Below are 21,532 nucleotides of genomic sequence, written 5' to 3'. Positions count from 1 at the left end.
GAATTATAGCTGATCCCCAGGTTACAGATATTAGTTTCCCTAGAGAATATCAGTTTCCCTAGAGAAAATGGATGCTTTGGAGGGTCGATTGGTTGGTATTACTGTGCTGAGGTCCTTTCCCTCCCTAAAACCCACCCTTCTTAGGGTCCACCCCCCAAATCTCCAGGTATTTCCCAACCATGAGTTTGCAGCCCTGACATTCATGCTTGTCTATTGCTCAGCATTGGTGGTAATTCCAGAGATGAATGTTAGTTTGTTACAGAAAAATGAAACACAAGTCCAGCAGTACTCTAAAGACTAACAGAGTTTATTCCAGGGTAAACTTTTGTGAGTCAGAGTTTACTTTGTTACTTATATCTAATGAAGTCTACTCTGGCTCTTGAAAGATTATGCTGGAATAAATTTGTTAGTATTTAAGATGCTAACTGGACTGCGGTTTTTTTCCAAGTTGGTGGCCATGTAAGGTTTATCTCTGTTTATTTTTGAGCTCTCAGTATCTATGAAGTAGATGAGGTTTACAGATTGACACGCCCAAGGCCACCGATCTGAGCTTCATGGCTGAACAGAGGTATAAGCCTTATCCTAAACTTGACATTTTCGCATTCCAGCCATACCAGAAACTCTGTCAGCGTTTGTTAGATATTGGTGATAAATATTCTGTCATAATAGAATTTTGCTGCTAAAACAATGTTATGTATTGTCCATAAAAGTGTTACAAACATGCTCTGTGTGAGAAAATGAAGGCATTATGTCTGTACTATCTAAAGTCATATTAGCTGTATGTGTTTTTCAAAATAGGAAGGGAATTCTGGTTGAAATTTGTTTGTTCGTTTGCCTGATACTAAGAATGAACATACGGAGTAGCAGTCTTGCCCACCACAAATGGAAAACCTGCTTGTATCAGTGAATCAGATTACTTATTAAAGAACCTATGGATGCTTGAGTTATAATACGTGAAAACTACTGAGATGTATGTGTAGATAAGTCTTTGTTTATTCATTGTATGGCACAGGGCAAGGAGAAGATTGCACTGGGTGACAGAGTAACACACAGAGTACAGCCTAATTTTTATGGCTTGCATATGGCTGGCAGCAGTGGTCTCACTTTGGATACTTTGTGATGTGTGTAATGCATGGAAAACCTCCAGTGGGCTAAAAGTTTTAAGAGCCATCTGTTCAAGAAAATTTTATTTACTGATTTTGGAATATCATTATTTTTAGGGATTGTACATCTGCTACAAATGAAATGGGTTGATGATGCAAACTAAAAATGTGGAGCTTTCAGTATATAGCTGTGGTGGGGGGAATTAGGATTCCCAAGATCCTAATAATCGTGTAATGATCTTTTTCAGGGATTGGACAGAATGCCCTCTGAAAAGCAGTCAAAGAACAAGAAATTGTTGAAAACATTTGAGGAACCTTCAGAAAAAGAGGCAAAATTTACTGGGAAAAGGAAACGAGATCATGAGGAACTGGAAAATGAGCCACAAACAAAGAAATTTCTTGTCAGAAAAATCTGCAAGCTTCCAGAGAAAACAGGTAATATCATCAAAGCCTTGAAATTTTCTCATTCACCTGACTATGTAATGCTACTTTAATTGAATTCTCTTCGTGGCGTCATCCTATCAGTTTCTTACTTTTTGCCACAGAAAAAAAAATGCCTTAAATTTTCAAAGAAATCCTGAATTCTGTGCTTGGGCCATTCCATATGTAAAATTGTTCCTACACAAAGATTATCTCTGTTTAGAAAAAAATATATGTCTGAAACAGCTTTAACCATATATTTATGATGGTGTTCCTTTTAACTAATAATTTAATTCTTCCCTGCCTCGTGGCAAATATTGGACAAGTTTAAAGATAGCTTAATAACTTTAAAAAAGAAAAGTAATTATCCTTCAGGCTATAACTAAGTCAGAGAACAACTCTGTATGTTCTTGTCTCCTAACATTACAAATGGTATGAATAATGCAGGTGAGGCAAGAACTGAAAAGCACCTGCATTATTGGGTCCAAACTACACAGACCAGCAACAGACCTGCATCTTTAGGTCTTCCATGTTCATGTGTAAAGTGGAGGTGGGCCCCTATGATGTGTTTGGGAAGTGCTGGACCCTCCCCTTATTCCTTCGAGGTGCCTTTTCCTTAATTATGATCCCATTATTAGAAATAAGACTGAGATACATATGCAGCCCCACAGTGGGGCAAACAGCCCTCCCCTGGGGCTGTTTCAGCTTGCAAAAATAGCGTGGGAAGGCCAGCTGAAGCCCCCTATTCCCTCTGCGCCTCACTCTTAGTTCCCTGATCTTATGTAGATCTGCAAGGCAGCGAGGGGACCCCCTTCCCACACACACCTGACTAGTGTCACATGTATTATCTAGTTTAGCGTTAAGGGAAGAAGTTGAGAGTGGAGGGGGCTCACACTATGCCCCTTTGGCACTTACAGCAGTATGTTCCCTTTGACATGTGAGTGGGGCAGGCTAAAGAAGAGGGTCTGCTGTCATCACGTCTATTTTGGATCTTGGGGAACTATCCCTGCCATCTAAAATAAGTTGGAGTTTTGCTATTAACTTGAATGAAGACTGCATCTTTAATCTTCAGTTCATTTTATTGCCTTAGGGAGTACTTTTTGATGGTGTAACTTTTTTGCTTCCTTCTGTATTTTATTAGTGACTCGCTTTGCAAGTAGAATGTTGGTTTTACTTGATCTTCCTCTTCATCCAACTGACATCATGAGATTGAAGGAAGTTATATTCCAGTGCTTAGTATATGATTAGACCATGTTGTGGACATGATCGAACAGATCCTGTGTTGTGTAGATGTTCCTGGTGAGCCTTAAAAAAAAAAAAAGAAAGAAAGAAAAAGGCAAGCACCGTAGAACTGGTGGTGTTCAAAAAAGAAAAAGTTGGGTTGCTCAGCAGAATTATTTTCTGTGAAGAGTCAGCAGGTCTGTTGCTGAAAACAACATGCATTCAAGCCACAAAATAAACCTGGAATATTCTGTTTTAATCAGAGATTCAGGGAGAGTTTCTGAGATTAATGCTGTCCATTTTTACGTGGACGCTTTAGTTTCCTAACTAGGGCTAATATTTGAGCCCTGTATTGCCACTATGACTTGAATACTGATCTGAAGAATGAGCTTTCCCACTACATTATTTTTAATGGTTTCTGGATTCTTGGCAGAGCAGTGCTAAAATGGGTGCCCATTTAGATTGTCAGGCTTGAAATACAGGGTTTTTTGAGGGGTGGTTGGGGGAAATAGACACGAAACTACACTTGCGAAACTTCTTGTGTGGAGCTCTTCTTGTCTTGTATGCTGTTGCTTCCTGGTTAGGTCTTGTTTCTCCTCCCTAGGATGATAAATCAAGGATTACAAAGAGAACATGCCAGTGTCACAAGAGTATGTACTGAATCAGATTTGGCAATATGAAACCAACTTAGAGTGTGTGCAATGTGTTCTGCATGAGTTATTTGGTTGATTACATTGACTGCCTTCATTTATTCTACAGGGATGGACACCTTTGTCCCTCTTTGATAGAATTCCTTTTAAAAAATGCCCCAAAGTGTGTGTGCATGTGTTTACTTTCAGGATTGATGTAAATGTGTGTATGCTTTCAGGATTGATGTAAATGTTCTTGAAACAGCAGAGAAGTTCTATCTTTTACCTGTAGTGTAATGGTGAGTTACATGTTTTGCTTAAAGTGTGGCTCACAGGTTAATCACTTCCTACTTTGCCACTTCCTACTTTGCCTTCTAGTTTTAGCTTTTCTTACTGCATCTGGTAGCTGTGTATCTGTAACAGTGGTTTCACATATGCAAATATGAACAAATTAATCTCCCTTCGGTGACTTTAGGTTTATCCTTTGTTAGTTTACCTAGGATAAATTTAATTATGTACATCCAGTTAATATATAACAAAATAGTGAAATAGGATTATAATGTAACTATTTCAAAATTTCTGGAAGTATGGTCAGGAAGCCTGTGGATTTGTTTTTTAAAGGAAGTTTTTGCAGAAAACATTTTTTTTCATATTAAATCTAAATTTATTTTACTGTTTGAAGGACTTAAAATGCATTGTGTATATCTTAGGACATACAAAAGTATAGTTTTGGTATATTTCGGAAGCATTAAAAGTTTGATTGTTTTGAATCTATTCAAACTATAATTAAAATATATTCAGTGTCAGAAATGGGGCACCAAGTTGCTATACTGTAATCTATCAAAGAATACCTCATTAAGGAAAATACGGGGGGGAAATAAAAATAACAGTCAAAAGTAGAAATTATCAATACTGCATTTAATAAAGTAAATTTTATTCTCCTTTCCCTAATGTCCGTTTGCTCAAAGAAGCTTGGAACAATTCAAAAACTTACCAAAGTAAAGCTAAAATTCAAATAAAAACCTATCAAGACAACTGTCAGGAGTCTTATAAACTGAAATTAAACACAAGGCCCCCAAGTGTGCAGAAAAATTTGTTTAGTGTCACTGTGGCCCCGATCAGCAAATTTAGATCTCCACAGATGAGGGCCATGCGTTGCTATTAGATATATAGGTTATATTTCCTAATACTATCGCTTGTCTTACATGGTTAGAATTTTGGGGGAGATAAAACAATATTTTAACAACTTGCCTTAAGAATTTAATTGTTCACAGAGAAATATTTCAAAAGAGGTTTGTCCCAAAAACTTTCAATTTCCAATTTTTCCAATAGAAAAAGTCCAGGGGTTGCATTTTTCTCTGGTATTATTTACAGGTGTTCCTGTCCTTAGGTTATGTAGAAGTGTACAAAAGTTTCCTCTGTTATTTCTATGGAGCAGATTCAATTTTTCTTCTTTGTGCTACGCATACACCATGCTTGCATATTACATATATTACATGTATTGAAAAATGTTCATGTTCTTGGTACTTCCACTGAAGCAGAGCAGATGTGGTCTAAGTGAGTGCATAAGTAAATGTTAAATTTTTTATTGTTTGGCAGGGCAAACTTTCCGTAACTCCCTAACCGGAAACACAGGAGTGCTCTTTCCTCAGCGAGAGATACAGAGGAGCATTGTCCATTATGTCTACCAGAGCGTGCTGGGTTCCTCTATTGGGGCACAGCTGAAGAAAGTAAGTGATTCTTCTTGCCATCTGTGATCACCTAAGCTCCCTACAGTCTCCTTTTAATTTGGAATGTTTTTTATTTTGGGACTTTCTACGTGGAACAAGCAGAAAGTACAGATTTTCTACTGTTGCCAAGTTTTCTGCCAATTTGACGCATGCTTATGTTTCACTCCTGTATAAATGCATAATAGATCCAAAACAGAAAACTGAGTGGTTGCTATCTGTGAACTTTTTCCTTAATTCTGCCATGTTTAATGTAAGTCTTCCTAGTTTTGAGTAGGGTCATTTCATGGCATGCTTACTGCATATATATCTTGGAATTATATCTGTTCATTTATCCTGGCCCCACAAAGCCAAACTACACATCACAATCACGTGTCAACATTTTCTTTTTCTTTTTTTAACTACAAGTAGGCTCTGGATGTGTGAGCTTCAGTGATGAAGTAGCTATTTTAGCCTTCTCCTTCCCAGCCATTTTTTCTGTTCAGAATCTTTCCTCCTACAGCTGTTTTTCTCCCTGTTGAGAAAAAGGTATGGGAAGCTCTAGCTTCTCTCCACCTCCTCCGTGGGGGAGTGGGGGCAGAACGGACAAAGCAGCTTGCCACAACAACTTCAAATTAATAAATCATAAAGAAGAGGGTTTAGTGCTCCTCACATCTTGCTGTTGCTTTACTGAAATTTGCAACATCCTTAATTGCTTTGGATGAAAGAAGAAAACATTGGAGAAAGCATACACATTTCATGCATCTGAATGTAGTTTGATCCACAGTTTCCCCTGTCAGCCATGCAGAAAGGTGGAAGACTAATGTGGGCAAAACACTTTTTAATTGCATGGTCTGCATTCCCATTTTCTCATTGTCTTTGCAACAGTGTCTCCAGATGCCTTTTATACGTTCTCTCAACTCATACCGCTTGTTCAGAACAGCAAGTCCCTTTGATAGGAGAGTTACATGCTTGGAGTGGCATCCAACTCATCCCAGCACAGTTGCTGTGGGCTCCAAAGGTGGAGATATCATCCTGTGGGACTATGAAGTGCTTAATAAAACCTGCTTCATACAAGGGGTAAGTCATTATGAAGGTGGACTGCAGTGTTAGCACGTGGTGTGTGTTGGCAGAACAGGGTGTGTTGAAGTTCCTCTACTTTCTATACCAGGGGTCCCCAACATGGTGTCCATGGGTTCCATGGTGCCAGTCTTCACCTTTTCTGGCATCCACCAAGTGGTTTTAGGAAGTGAGTGGGGCCAGGTAGGGCTTTTGCCCAGCAAGGCTACTGATTGACTGTTGGAGATTTGATTGGCTGTGTAGCTTTTTTGAAATGTTGCTTTGGCAGCAGCTGCTATCACATCACAAGGATCTACACTGTGGTACTGAGGTTTAGTATTGCCAATCATTTTGTGGCCTCTTGCGGCAGCCATTTTGTTGCTTTGCCCACCATGTCATGTCAGAATTCCAAATGTGCCCACAGGCTCAAAATGTTTGGGGACCCCTATACAAAGGTAAGAATTAGGTATCGAGGGACGTAGGTGATTTTGACAACTATAACTATAGAATGGGAAATCTGTAAAACACAGGGAAGGCTTTTATTTATTTTTGGAGTTTGCTTTCCCCCCCTTTCAGATGAGAAAGCACTTTACTGAGTGGAAGGAAGTCCCTGCACCTGGTGATGTATTTAATTGTTTTTCTGGCTGTTCTGCATATACTTTTTAAAAAAAGAAACCTTGCAAATTATACTTGTGGACTGAAGCACCTCTGTGGACTGAATGTGTATTACTACCCCATTTTCTGAAGATTGAACAAATGAAATAACGATGAAGACTAGTAGTCTGGAGATTGATTGCCCCTCTTGAAGATACCTTTTGCTGCAATTATTATTTGAATTGGTATTTCTCTGTGTGCCAAAGTATGATATATTGTGATTAAAAATCCACAGAAGCCTAAAACTAATGCCCACAGACAGCAATTCAACATGGAATTTTCTAGTAAATTGTGCCCAGCATAAAGCAGCAAAGCAGCAACAGTAGTAGCCATGGAAACAGAACCTCCCGCTGTCTGTCAACCAGAATAGCTCTCCTGATACCATCTCCATCTTGCACTGTCTTTCTCACAAGACTACTAGTTAGTGTAACCTCTAACTGATCCTTCTTTTAACACAGTCTGTGTTTTACACCCTCCCTACACTGTGACTGTACTTGCTTCAAGCTTTATTATACTTCATTTTGTTGTTGTTCAGACTTCTGTCCTATCCTCCAATCCTTACATATGCAAAACAAAATGCATATCTAATATGCATACAAGTCCATAAAAATACCACAAAACAATTCAAGTTCCCTCAGCCACAATACAGTTTTTGACAACCCACCCAGAGACCAGCTAGTACTTCTGAAAAGGTTGTGTAGATGACTCCGTAGTCCCAGATAATGGTATACTCAGTGCTTAGTAGTACTTAATATTATTCAAGATGTAATATTACTCAAGATTAGTCTCCACCATGGCAGTAACTTTGCATAGCAGTTCCTGGAAGTACTGGAAACCCTCTCCATTTGTAAGGATTTTTGATTAGCCTGGTTGCTTTTATGTAGAAATAAAAGCAGCCTGTTGCAAAAGTTGAGTTCGGTGTTGGTTCCTCCTTCCTCCATCACTGAGTGGATTTCTGTTTTATTCATCCCCTTTGTTGTAGGTGGGAGCTGGAGGGTCCATCACAGGAATGAAGTTTAACCCTTTTAATCCTAGTGAGCTGTATACATCATCAGTTGCTGGAACTACTGTCCTCCAGGATTTTAATGGGAATACAATCCAGGTCTTCACCAGTACCGACAACTGGGAGTAAGATGCAATCCACTTATATCCATCTCTGCCTTGTTCGAGTATTTAGAAGGCAGCACAGACATAAACAGTGTGTAGGGTCTTTGTTTTTGTTGCCCTGTTAGAGATCTTCATTCAGAACTTGGTTAGTTGCTGTTCTTTTATAATAAAAGTTTGTACCCTGCCTGTTATCTTCAGAAATTGCCCTTTAAGACAGCTCATGTAAAGTACAAGTTTAAAAGCAATTTACTGGTTAAAACACAGACGCCAAAAAACTCATAGCTTAAAAAAGGGGGTGAAAGCCAATAAAACAGAAGAATGAGTAATTTTGCGAAGACCTATAGACAAGATAGTGTTTGCTCTGAAAATGTACCAACACGCTGATCTGGTGGGGATTTTTCTTGGCAGAAATTTCTGCTTCCAAATGCAAATCAAATTGACTTTAAGGCTAACTGAGCCCCTGGTATTTACAGGCCCTGTTAAGGCATACATATATATGCATGTGTATTAAGTAACTGTAACACTCAGACAAAGATTAAGGGCTCACAGATTGGTTTTGGTAATGGGGTAGTTGGTTGGGTTGCACAAGAACTGAGTTTGTGAGGAAGCTTTTCCGCACAAATGACGAAGGCACAGAAGTTTAATGAAGCTTTAACATGTGTGTGCACATGAATGTGTTCATCTACAGATTAAAACAAATTCAGTGTATTTGTACTCTTTCTGGGGACCAATGGCCAAGGTTGTGAGATAATCTTAAGAAAGGTCTTGCTTCTCAAAAGAAGCTCTGTAAGGAAGAAAGGTAGCTAATAAATGTTTTAAATAAATAAAACAATTACAGTTGTTGGTTAGATTTGTTGATTTCTATTGTTACAGGCTTTCTGTAAGTTAATGCTTAAGGCAAATGTTTTGGATTAAAATGATTGTAGGGGAAGCACCTATCTGCAGTGGCTACAGTGACTTTCTTTTGATCTCTACTTCCTGTTGCTTTTTCTGAACAGTTATTAACACCAGTGTTAATAGTGTTCCATACAAAATGTCGATTTAATGTAGAATTGGGGTTGTTTGGCTGATCAAGTATTGGTCAAGCATTTTTACAGCACTAATTTCATTAGACAAAAATAGTTATTAATATTTATACCAGGGGAACTATGTAACATAAATTAATCCTCTGTTATTGTGTGACTGTTTTGTGTTGACTCAGTACAGACACATTAGGCGTTGATTGTAAGAATGGAATGAAATTATCGCTATGCCATGTTCCACTAAATACTTTCCTCAAGGTAAATTGGAAAAGAACAGATATCATGCACTAGAGCAGCTGCAAGAAAGCTATGAATTGAAGACCACCTTAGAAAGATGATGGACAGGGTAAACATACACTTCAGCATGGAATACCACTTGTTTTGTCCTTGTTCTCTGAGGCTTAAAAGGCAGATCCAGGTGTGGCTGTTGCATTCATATCCTGTATTCTGAACTAGAGGAAGTTTGGTGCAGCTGGAAGGAACTTTGTCATGTTTGGAACATTGTCCAAGTTGACCCTAAAGGCACAGAATATTTGTATGTTTTATGGATAACTGGGAATGTTTCATTCTGTTGTTGAGAGACAGGGTTTGTGTCGTGATTTGAAACCTGTAGTTCTGTAAATAGTCCTTAAAATTATTTTAGTCCCATAGCAGTCTTGTGTGTTCCAAATGGTGGTTAATTTTTTTTTACTAGAAACTGATAGCTCTTCTATTCTTATCCCCCCCACTGCCCCCACCAAGAGAAGAGACTAGCAAACCAGCGCAAATGGTTCCATGCGGTGGGGTGCGAGGAGCAGTTAGACTGTTCACCAGATTACATTATCCCTTTTCATTGTATTATCCAGTGGGTTTTTCTTTTTTACAAAATAGCATTTTATAGCTTTCCAGCAGAAGTAGGCTAATGAACAGAAGTCAGCTAACTAATTACTACAGAGCCTGTCATAGATTAAATTCCGGGCTAATGAACCCATTAGCAAGTGCCTCAATGGGAATGCATTGGGAGCCTCCATGAACTCAGGATATCTCTGCCAGTATGTGCCAAGTGCTATCTTTCTCTTACTTCCCCAGTAACTAGAGCAGTGGTTCTCAACCTTTTTTGCTCCATTCCCCCCTTTCACCATTGTTCAGAATATAATTCCCCCCTTCCCAAAATAGTCTAACTCAAAAGGTGCATTCCAAATAGTATGCATATTTACTGAATAGCGGTCCCAATCCCACCCCCTGGAACCCTAAAATTCCCCCCCGGGGAGAATTTCCCCCTTGTTGAGAATCCCTGAACAAGAGTCTCTCCCCTGTGCATCCCAGAAAAGTCCTGGAGGCATTCATAATGTATCAGGGAATGGAACCCTTATTCTTCAGTATCTTGAGGGCCAAGTGGTGTCCGAACCTTAGTCTGGCCATGAATATCATGATGTTTTGTGAGAAGCTAGAAGGGCAGGGGCCATTGTTCAGCTTCGTAAATGTACCTTTTGATTTACCCTTCCTGAACCAGGACAGACTCTTTGGCATGGAGGATGTAACATGATTATGCTTTGAAATCTAACCTATCAAGAAATCGTTCAGGCTGTTTTAATCACTGCTGTCTGCAGACCAAGTAGTTCAGTATGTTGTTGGCACATTTTACTTGAAAGCATACAAGGGAGGGGAATGGAAAAATGGTAGAACTCCTCTGGCCATGTGTCAACTCATACAACATGGATGACCTGTAGAGCGGATATTGGTGATGGCAAAAACATTTCCAGCAGAAGCATAAACAGTGTTGCCATGCTGGCATATGTGGCATGGAAAGAAGAGTAAATAAGCTAGCTTCTGGAGTTCTGTCTTAATTAAAACAAATATCTTTAAATATTATATTGTCTTGAACTGATTCATACTTTATGAAGCTGACCAATTTATTGGCTGCACATGTTCTGGTTGAACACTGTACTGTTTGAAGAGGGGAGTGCATGGCCGTATGGGTTGGACCATATGCTAGTGAGCGGTTATTGGCCATATGGAGTGGTGGTTCCCTGCATGTGTAGATATGTGACTCCTTTTCAAACACTGTGGTTGTGCACTGAGAGATAAACAAGCAGCAGGCAGCAAACCTGTCTGCCACGCAGCCCTCAGACTTCCAGTGAATTTGACTGATATATTTCACGTCTGAACCTTGTCACCTTTTTGGGGGTGGCGTTTAATTTCTAATATTTATTTTAAACCATTGTACACACATGATTAATGATTTGAGAACAGGATTAGTCTTTCCAAGTTGTCCGTATGCACATATAATGTGGCCTATTGGTGGACTTGTTTATTGAACTTTCTTTGTTGAGCTTATTACTTGTTCACAGCAAATACTCTGATATGGAATTATTTCAGACTACCATCTGAGTCTCCACAGAATCCAGTTAATTTATTGTAATTATGTTACATATTTAGATCTTGGAAATGAGGGTGTTGTTTTTGCAGTCCTCTGGGACTTGTTGTAGGAGACAAAAATTCTGAGCTTGTGCTTCTCTCTGTTTCTCTTTTGTTTTAAAGTTTCTGGTACTGCAGTGTAGATGTATCTGCAATTTGCCGGACTGTGGTGACAGGTGACAATGTGGGCAATGTCATCCTACTCAGTACGGAGGGCAAAAAGGTTAGTATGCCCCCTACTTTGTGCCTTTGGTAACAAGCACTTAAATTGTTTTGTTGTTTTTCACATCTCATGATGGTGCCGTACTGACCTGCTGTATGTATGTTGCTAGATGATTTCGCTGTGGTGGGCTCAATTAATAAGTTACTGCTTTGGTGAGGGAACCACTGCTATAGTCACCCCCTGGATGGAGGGTCCCTTCCCATACAAATGTCTTCATCCTGCTGGGCAGCAGCCACACAGAAACCACACAAAAGGAACTATGTCATTTAACCCACTGTGTGGTTCCTCATCTAGTTTCTAGTGCATGATGGGATTGGAAGACAAGCAATTTCTGTGCCACTGTGGTAATATAAGTTGCTGTTTTTTGCTACAGAGGCTTGGAAGGAAGCCTGGAAGTAGTCAAAATGAAGCCGTTTGATCACATGATCACTTGAAGCTGCCTTATACTGAATAGACCCTTGGTCCATCAAAGTCAGTATTGTCAACTCAGACCAGCAGCAGCTCTCCAGGGTCTCAGGCAGAGGTCTTCCACATCACCTACTAGCCTAGTCCCTTTAACTGGAGATGCTGGGGACTGAACCTGAGACCTTCTACATTCCAAGCAGATGCTCTACCACTGAGTCACGGTTCAGTACAACCTTTTTAGGTTAATTTTTGTACTTTCTTGTAGACTTGCTAGTATTGGCTATATTAGCAATTTATCTGTGGTTCATAGAGTCAGGCATGCACTACTGTCCATGTGCCTATACCCCTAAAAAAAGAAAAGAAAAGTACACAACCCAAGGAAAGATCTGCAGCATGTATAATTTCCATATACTGGAACTTTATCTTGGACTGACTCTCTTGCTCTGTAGCTGTCATGCATTTTGCTTTCTGTTACATGTACTGTAGATATGGAGCCTGAAACTGCACAAAAAGAAAGTAACTCATGTGGAGTTTAATCCTGGCTGTGATTGGCTTTTGGCTACAGCCTCCGTGGATCAAACTGTCAAAATCTGGGATCTGAGAAACATTAAAGACAAGTCGTGTTACCTTCACACACTTCCTCATGATAAAGGTGTGAATGCAGGTAAGACAGCAAAATGGAGCCAACTTTTGTTGACACCTTGCCCTTCAAACCTAGCCATTCTTAGTTGTGTGTGTGTGTATTTGTCTTCTAACTTGTCTTAGTACCCCACATCCGTGTCTGTTCTTCTGGACTTGAAGTTTGCCAACTCTTTTCCACCATTTTTATTAGTTGTCCTTTTTTAAAATGTATGCTTTGCTTTAACCATGGCTCAGGGTAGCTTGCAGTCAATCAAAACTGTCAACAGTGAGTGTGCCTTCTGTACACCCTCTGGGAGCCTACTTTATAAGACTGGAAAAGAGAAGGTCTGTGCAGTTGTGGGTGATGTCTGCAGCTGTCAAAAGGAGGGCACAGACACAGGGCCTGTTAGGCTGATTTATGTTGGTGGCCGGGTACATGAAAGGAGGAGAGGTCATTCCTCAGACAGGTGGGCCCTCGGTTCTAAAGGTAAGAACCAGGACTGCAGATTGAGCCAAGAAGCAATTTGGGAGCATTTTAAGATGGTGTGTGTGTATGTGTGTATATATGTTTTCTGGTAGGGTATGAGCTTTCGTGAGCCACAGCTCACTTCTTCAGATACAGCTAGAATGTGAATCCATCGGTCATTCTAGCTGTATCTGAAGAAGTGAGCTGTGGCTCACGAAAGCTCATACCCTACCAGAAAATATATTTTTGTTAGTCTTTAAGGTGCTACTGGACTCTTGCCCTTTTTGACTACTGCAAACAGACTAACACGGCTACCCACTGTGTGTATATATGTATACATAAAGTGTGTGGGATACTTGGCACCAGCCAAAAAAGTGCACTTTGTACCAGTTGAATTTCTGAGTGGTTTGCTCCACACCAAGTAGATTACAGAAGTACATTCTGGAAGGTAAAGAAGCATTTATTAGTATGGGTAAGTCATCTAGGTCTAGAAGGGAGAACCATTTATGAATTCAGTATAGATGAACCAATGCAATCCTAGCAACTGTTCCAACCAGCTTAGCAATAAGTACTCCCAACTCTTCACCTAGTCAGACAGGGTCAACCTGACCCCATCCAAGCCAGTAATTTGGTTATTTCCACATCATCAGCCTTCTCAGCCAGCCTCACTTCTTCCTTGTCTAGATTTAATTTTATCTTTTTCTCCCTCCACTTGGCCACTGCATCCAAGCACTAATTCAGGACACACTGCTGTGCCCCCTGAAATCGTGTCCCTGGGGAACTGTGTTGGGGCAATGTGAGTGGATGGATGGGGAAATCGGTAAAAATTTGCTGATGGAATACACAATTATGATCCAGACCTTTGTGTTCTGTTCGACAAAAAAGATCAGAGTTATTGGAGTGCAGTTCCCCAGTAATAACATCTAACTGTTCAACAAGAGGTAATTGTCCACTAGAACAAAAAGCTAAAGAGATACCTAAGGAAATTATGTATTTTTAGCATCCTGCAGACTCAAATCATTCACTACTGTGAGTAAAACTGTCTCTGCCCTGAAACCAAATTAAAAATGGGTCAAAGAAAGATGTCGTTCATTTTGACGATGTCATTCAACTTGATGTTGCTGTTGCTGTATCACTAGATGCAGAGTCACCTTTGGGGGGGGAGGTGGTTGGAGTCCAGATCGTAGTTGTGTGTGTGTTAAGTGCCGTCAAGTCGCTTCTGACTCATGGTGACCCTATGAATCAATGTTCTCCAAAACATCCTAACTTTAACAGCCTTGCTTAGTTCTTGCAAATTGAGGGCTGTGGCTTCTTTTATAAAGTCAATCCATCTCTTGCCGGGTCTTCCCCTTTTCCTGCTGCCTTCAACTTTTCCTAGCATGATTATCTTTTCCAGTGACTCTTGTGCTTTCTGTGCAGTGACTAATCCTAGTTAGCCAACCCTTATTTATCCAAAGAGGGCTTTTCAGCAATGATCTAACTAGAACCTTGAGTGCCCAAGGGAAGGCGCCCTCTACCAAGGAGGTATTAATTTTGCTGATGATGCTCTTAATTCCCTCTGGCAGGATTTAAGCTGCAAGAACTGGCAAATATCTAATTTGCAGGTGGTGGCCTTCATAACTCTAACCACCTGGTTTACATCAGTCAGGGAGAGCAGTCCAAAGTTATTCAATGAACCACTTCCAATGGGAGCGTTTGATGCTGCAATTATTGGAATTTTATTTATTTTAGTGTCTTTCAGTCTGGATATTAAAGACTTGGCCAGCAAAGAATTTTGTAAAAATATCACAAAGCTACCAATATTTCTTCTTCCAAAGGATGGAATCTGGATGGTTAAAAAAACCATGAATAACTGAAAAGCTCTACTGACCCAGATTCTTCTGTGGTGGTGGTAGAGAACAGGCTACTTTGCCACCTCAAAGGTGCTACTGGAAAATGGACTCTATGGAGTGTTTGGTCTGTTTGTATACAGTTTTTTCAGCAATGTCACTCCAGATGTCTATGAACCTATTTCATATCTTCAAGCTCCCTGAAATATTAGTTGTCTCCAAGAAAGCGGGGAAAGTTTGACAGGAAGTGATTCTGTGAATTGCCCCATCAGCCCTTGATGTTGGACTACTACAAAGGAGTCATCTGAATCAGTAGACTTCCCAGATCCCTAGAGCATTCTTGAATTCTATTCTGTCCACGAGTCAATGAATATGGACAACCCTAATGGGACCACTGAGGGAGCCCCGTGGTGCAGAGTGGTAAGCTGCAGTACTGCAGTCAAAGTTCTGCTCACGACCTGAGATAAGCCCCGATAGAAGTTGGTTTTAGGTAGCTGGCTCAAGGTTGACTCAGCCTTCCATCCTTCCAAGGTCGGTAAAATGAGTACCCAGCTTGCTGGAGGTTAAGTGTAGAGGACTAGGGAAGGCAATGGCAAACCACCTCATAAACATAGTATGCCTAGTAAACGTGATGTGATGTCATCCTATAGGTCAGTAATGACCCAATGTTTGCGCAGGTGCTTGCACCTTTACCGTTTTAATGGGACCACTACTCATGTACAGTGGGAAGGTTAAATCTAACTGTGCCTTGAGTGTATAATGTTCTGACCATGATAGTGGTCTTGACCTATTAGTTAATTACTTGGTGGGGGAGGGGGTCACATTGAACTCAGTTGGGTAGAAGAACAAATCCAGTGGAGCATTTTGCAGATAGAAGGCTTTCTATTTGTGGAGCACAACTTCCTTGCTCCCCCCTTCCTGCTATAGTCCAAAATGCTCCCTCCAGTGCAGCTTCAGGAACAGCATTTCTACGGGCATTTTGGGCTGTGGGGAGAAAGTTATAATCCATTGGGTCTAACCCAGTGTATGTCATTTTCTATGTGAGTGGCCCAGAACAACCTGGGACAATCCCATGGCTGCATGGTGGTGATGATAATTCTGAGCTTGACCAGGCAGGGTAGACTCAGCATGGATATTGGAGTTCCCTAGGACAATTAACTTGGTGGTAAAAAGGTAAAGGTCCCCAATGCAAGCACCGGGTCATTCCTGACCCATGGGGTGACGTCACATCCCGACGTTTCCTAGGCAGACCGCCAGTGCCTTCCCCAGTCATCTTCCCTTTACCCCCAGCAAACTGGGGACTCATTTTACCGACCTCGGAAGGATGGAAGGCTGAGTCAACCTTGAGCTGGCTACCTGAAACCAACTTCCATTGGGTTCGAACTCAGGTTGTGAGCAGAGCTTGGACTGCAGTACTGCAGCTTACCACTCTGCACCACGGGGCTCTTAACTTGGTGGTGGGGTTCTCTTAATACCACAACAGAAACTGCTTCAATCAACTTAGCTAAGGGTCCACTGGGGAGCTAGGCAAGCACTACACCAGTAAGATTCCTCTAGAGGTACTTACAGTCAGGGTTGGACACCATCCACACTAGGAGTCGGCAAAAGGAAAAGACTCATGCCACACTTCAGCCCCCCTTTGTCTAAAACAAGTGATGAAGGGCAGTATATGAAGAAAAAGAAGAGTTGGTTTTTACACCTCACTTTTCTCTACCGAAAGGATTCTCAAAGTGGCTTACAATCACCTTCCCCCCCACGCACACACACACAACAGGCACCTTGTGAGGTAGATGAGGCTGAGAGAGTCCTGAGAGAGAACTGTGACTAGCCCAAGGTCACCCAGAAGGCTGCATGTGGAGGAGTGGGGAATCAAACCTGGTTCTCCAGATTAGTCTGCTGCCATGCTCACTACATGCAGCTGATACATGTTGTGATAAGATAATCTGCTTGTCTATTCCAGGCAGGTTTTGATCAAACAAGCCAGACCTACATTCTCCTCCTTACACAAGTCACAAAGTAAAGAGATCTTATTACTTACAGACCTGGCATTGCTGAAAAGCATATACTCAAGAGGGGACTGGGGGTGGGTGGGTAATTTATAGGAGCTCTTCCACTCGCATGCTGTGGAACAGGTTGAAGGCTAGACAGGGAGGAAGTACTGTCATGTCATTGTCCTCTCCTTGTCTTCTAAAACAGATAGTTCTTCCAAGCTTACACATCACACATATACAGAGACTGATCAGCCAGTAATGGAAGCCCCGTGTGTTGCAAATGATTCTTAGAAGTGTTCTGTGGCACACACTGTGGTCAGTGGGAGCCCTGGCCAGGACTTCTGAACTTATTTGAATAACTACACATACTGTACACAAGATTTGCCAGGGTTATCTTTTCCTGTCTGTTTTGTTGCATTCATAATTTGTTTCAAAACTTATCAATACAAGATTTTAAATCATCCATAGTCCCTGATGTGATATCTGCTGATTTTTTTTTAAATTGAGATGCTTCATGTTTGAAGGTGGCAAATCAAAGTATAAGTTTGAGTTAAGCTCAGTGAAGCTCAAAGAAACTAATGCATTTAATCTTATTGAAACCTGTGGTACTTACAGGTTTATGTATGCATATCTGTTGATTTCAATGTGAATTTGGCATGGTTGGTTGTTGCAAGCTGTTTTTAGTTATGTCCATGACTTGTGCTTTTTATGACAAATTTATTAATTGCTCTAATACTTCCTTTATTTAATAACAATTTCATAATGCTTTTGTTTATGGAATTTGTATTCTGCTTCTCCAGAGTCCTAATTCATGGCTAAGAATAGTGAAAAGGTACATCATGATTAGAATATGTAGGAATTCCAAAATCAGTTTGTTCATCATGTGTGCAAGAAAATACTTTAATTCTGTATAGCTGCCCTGTGCCTGACTTTGGTCAGGAAAGGGTGGGGTAAAAATCAAATAATAATAATTTTCTTAGTAGTGCAGTTTGTGACCACAGTGGCATGATTTTACATAAACTTCTGTTCTCCTCCCCTTCAGCTTATTTCAGCCCAACAGATGGTTCTAAGCTACTGACTACTGACCAGCACAGTGAAATCCGGGTTTATTCCTCTTCTGACTGGTCGAAACCACAGCATCTGATTCCACATCCCCATCGGCAGTTTCAGCACCTCACACCTATCAAGGTAAAGAAATAGGCATGTCAACTAGGAGCCATTGACTACTTCATGGTGAATATGGGTGAAGATAGGCATTCTGCAGCTCTTGTATATAAATGTATTGAGAACCTGATTTGGCAGGCAAGAAAACCTGCACATACAACTCTTAAGGGTACATTGTTCTAAGTCCAGGTTGTGTTGTTTTCTTCAATTATCACTGATGGATCTAAAAGTGAGCCATATTCATTCTCTGGCTGGCTCTTTGGAAGTCTGTGGTGTGACACAAACATGAAAGCAATAAAAGACGTAAAAGCAATAAAATAGAGGCAGGATTCAGTAGAAGGAAACCTGAGTATATGCATCTTGTTTCTGCCAGAAAATCTAGGGCTTGAACAGTGGCCTACTAATAGGCTTATATGATAATGCCTAGGCTAATAAGAACCTGTAGAAATTATGCTGCTACACTATGATGTCTTGAAAGCCATAAGTTTCTACAGCTACCTGATTTCATGAGTAGAAGTTGAACCTGTAGGACCTAGGCTATGGACCCAACAGGATGCCAATACTTGTCCTGTTTTACTCCTAATTCATTCAGACCAACTTCAGCGTTAACATTACGTAACTCTATGTCGTATTTAGGCAACATGGCATCCTCGTTATGACCTCATTGTAGCTGGGCGTTATCCGGATCCTAATTTCCCAGGATACACAGCAGATGAGCTGCGAACTGTTGACATATTTGGTGGGGACAGTGGTGAGATGGTGTGCCAGCTGTATGATCCAAATGCATCTGGCATTATTTCGGTGAGTGTGGAGGACTGGTTTTCAAATTACAACTGAGCCCAGCATCTGAATTTGTTCTGGTTCAAAGCAGGTGGTCATCAAAGTGTGGCTGTTACTGGAGACTCTTAAGTTTGTATTTGTGGACTTCTGTAGGTACTTTATTATTTCTCCTCTTCAGGCCTCTCCTCCATTTGAGGCTTTCCTGACCATGTTACTCGGAGCTGGTCTTGCCAGACGTGTCCCTACACAGTGTTGGCTACCATCTCTTTCCCATGGATGCCTGTATGACTCACTATGCCTCATCCCCTTCTTCCTAAGATGTGACTGAAAATTTATAAACAGAGGTGGTGCTGTAGCTGTGTACCTCTAAACTTGTGTTCCCTCATTAAACAAAGTTCATGTTACTACTTGGTTTTTTTTAATGTAACCTATGGTGAAAAATATCTGATGAGGGAATCCAGTGTTCAGCATTTAATTTTGAACCTCTCTGCCATGGAAACTATTTTTAAACAAAACCAAAGCCTAAATTTTGTGTGTGTGTGCATGTTATAGATCTGCTTCCCCCCTGGTGCACAGGAAGGTGCTTCATCTCCTTTTTTGGGATATCGGGAAGCATTTATATCCTGCTGCTACAGCTTCTAGTTCTCCAGCCAGGTTTCTTGTAAGGTTTGTGGATGCCGAATGCTAAGAACTCAGGCAGATTCTCCTGCATATTTTTTTTACTGATTCTTCTGTGGCCACTACGATTTCCCTCATAATAGGAGGAGGCCTCTGCTGAGCCTGGGAGCATATCTGGGGGATGGGTAAAGGGCCTCATGTGTGAAGCTGTGCTGATTTGTGCAGAACTTTTCCGCGTTGAATGCTGGCCTTTTCATTGTTGTTTTATCTGGAATGTTCTAGTTCCTGGTTTTGATTGATCATGTTAAATGAACAGTTGACAAGGTTACAATTCATGCTTGTTTGTTTTTATATTCGCAGCTTAATAAGTTTAACCCCATGGGAGACACACTAGCCTCTGGAATGGGTAAGTGATTGGTTTAACCTTACACGATGGCAGCGTGGTTAAGGATGGGTTGAAACTTGTAGCTCCTTGTCGTATTGGTTTCTTTGCTCTGCTTTCTGAATGGTCTTCACTATGTTCAGTCCTGTGTGTACTGACTGTCAGATTCAGATTCATTTATTAATACGGCAAATGCCATTAAAATTCGTATCAGCACTGACTGTCCTCCCTTCTGTTGGAGTGGGAGAGATTCTAGCTCCACTGTGGAGCGGGTGATCCTGGGTAGCTGTATTCCTTCAGGGGAGGGCGAGAAATATTTCATGCTTGTGGAAAATCTTTGAACTCATTGAAAAAAAGGGCAAGAGTTATTGACCTTGAAACATGATAACCTTTTCTCTCCACTTCTGGTGGTGGGAAAAATGTTAAGCATTCTTCAGCTTGCAAAAGATAAGTAGGGACAATTTGTCTCTTAATGGAAGTCACTGCTGCCATCTGCTGGCCTCATTATGTTGCTGTCCATACCATAGTAGACACGCTCCTACTGGCCCTAGTAGTGGTCCCTATTTTGTATCCTAGGAGTCCTTCTCTTGCATGTAGGGAAACCAGCAACATAGAAGTCTAATCAAATACAGTGGTATCGACTTTTCTTCAAAGTATAGCTTTCTGGGTCCAGTATTTAGAAGATGACTTTCTCACACATCCCAATAACGGAGTATTACTTGGAATACAGTTCCTGTAATGTGACTTTGTGGAGTTGGGATCAAAAGTGAACAGTTTCATTAATGTCTTGGAAGTATTTAGCTCTGGCAGGTAATCTTAAAATGTACTTTTTCACTGTGTGTATATTGAGTTCAAAGCAGAATTCCTTTAAAAAACAACTTTTCCTGGCAGGTTTTAATATTCTGATCTGGAGCCGGGAGGAAATGGTAACCAGAAAACAGGAGTGCCTCATGCAGGCTATGACGAAGCAGGGAATTGGAGGCAGGAGCTTATCACAGCAAAGAGGACAGAGGCAATCAAACACTGGAACCAGCAGACTCAAAACGAAACTACTCAGTTTGGATTTAGAGGAGAGCAAAACAAAGAGCAAGGAATGCAGATCACAGAAGAAGCGGAAAGGGAAGGGGTCAGAGGACTAAGCAAGCGTCTGTGGTGCTGATTGTCTGTGCTGGACAAGGGTGGCTTCAGAGGGAACAAGCCCTTTAGTCCATCTCCCCTGGTTCTGATGGACGCTTCTGTGTTGGGAAAAGCAGAACTTTAAAAAAAAATGGCAGCAAGGAATGGGGCATGTTCACGTGCTCTTTTAGTAGAACCTCTAGGGGTGCTGCTTCTTTGCATAGCTGCTGGTTTTTAATCATCTGGGATAGTATAAAGGAATGAGCTAGGCTATGCTGACAGTGCAGTTTGTATTTCAGAACTGGCTCACTTCCCTTCAGTATATTGAGCAACCTGGGTGTTTTTTCCCTCCCATGCTGGGCTCAAAATGCAAGATTTTTTTTCCTTCCTCAGAGAGGACCGTGACGATTCTTTCCCACCATCCCTTCCTCAAACCGGCATGGCTTGAATCTTGTTAATGTAAAAGCGTTTGCTTGAAAGTTAGCTGTTATCTACCTGGGGTGTGGGCATACAAATCCGCTGTGACGGGCGGAAGCCAAGGTGCAGCTGCGGCCAGTGGGGAATTTCATATTTGTTCTTACTCACTTTATGCCGACAACATTGAAATGTTAAATAAAGT

At 41.0% G+C, this 21,532-nt stretch overlaps 1 protein-coding gene across 1 annotated transcript; it reads left to right on the top strand.

The window, feature by feature from the left end:
• Positions 1-1,363: 1,363 nt before the first annotated feature.
• Positions 1,364-20,936, top strand: DDB2 (damage specific DNA binding protein 2). The gene is made up of 10 exons (XM_056851544.1): positions 1,364-1,538; positions 4,973-5,103; positions 5,968-6,159; positions 7,775-7,920; positions 11,442-11,541; positions 12,433-12,610; positions 17,896-18,041; positions 18,654-18,818; positions 19,776-19,821; positions 20,689-20,936. The coding sequence occupies exons 1-10, from the start codon at positions 1,364-1,366 to the stop codon at positions 20,934-20,936; spliced, it is 1,527 nt and encodes a 508-aa protein (XP_056707522.1).
• The last annotated feature ends 596 nt before the right edge of the window (positions 20,937-21,532 follow it).

The sequence above is a fragment of the Euleptes europaea genome, chromosome 6 (assembly GCF_029931775.1).
Source record: "Euleptes europaea isolate rEulEur1 chromosome 6, rEulEur1.hap1, whole genome shotgun sequence".
Classification (NCBI taxonomy): domain Eukaryota; kingdom Metazoa; phylum Chordata; class Lepidosauria; order Squamata; family Sphaerodactylidae; genus Euleptes; species Euleptes europaea.
The sequence above is the reverse complement of the archived record's forward strand: the minus strand, read 5'-3'. Positions and strand labels throughout refer to the sequence as shown.

Bases quoted from the DNA above. Each gene is read 5' to 3' on its own strand.
- DDB2 (XM_056851544.1), top strand. From the start codon at position 1,364: ATGCCCTCTGAAAAGCAGTCAAAGAACAAGAAATTGTTGAAAACATTT. The intron at 18,042-18,653 runs GTAAAGAAATAG...TGTCGTATTTAG, and splicing joins AGCACCTCACACCTATCAAG to GCAACATGGCATCCTCGTTA. The intron at 18,819-19,775 runs GTGAGTGTGGAG...TTATATTCGCAG, and splicing joins ATGCATCTGGCATTATTTCG to CTTAATAAGTTTAACCCCAT.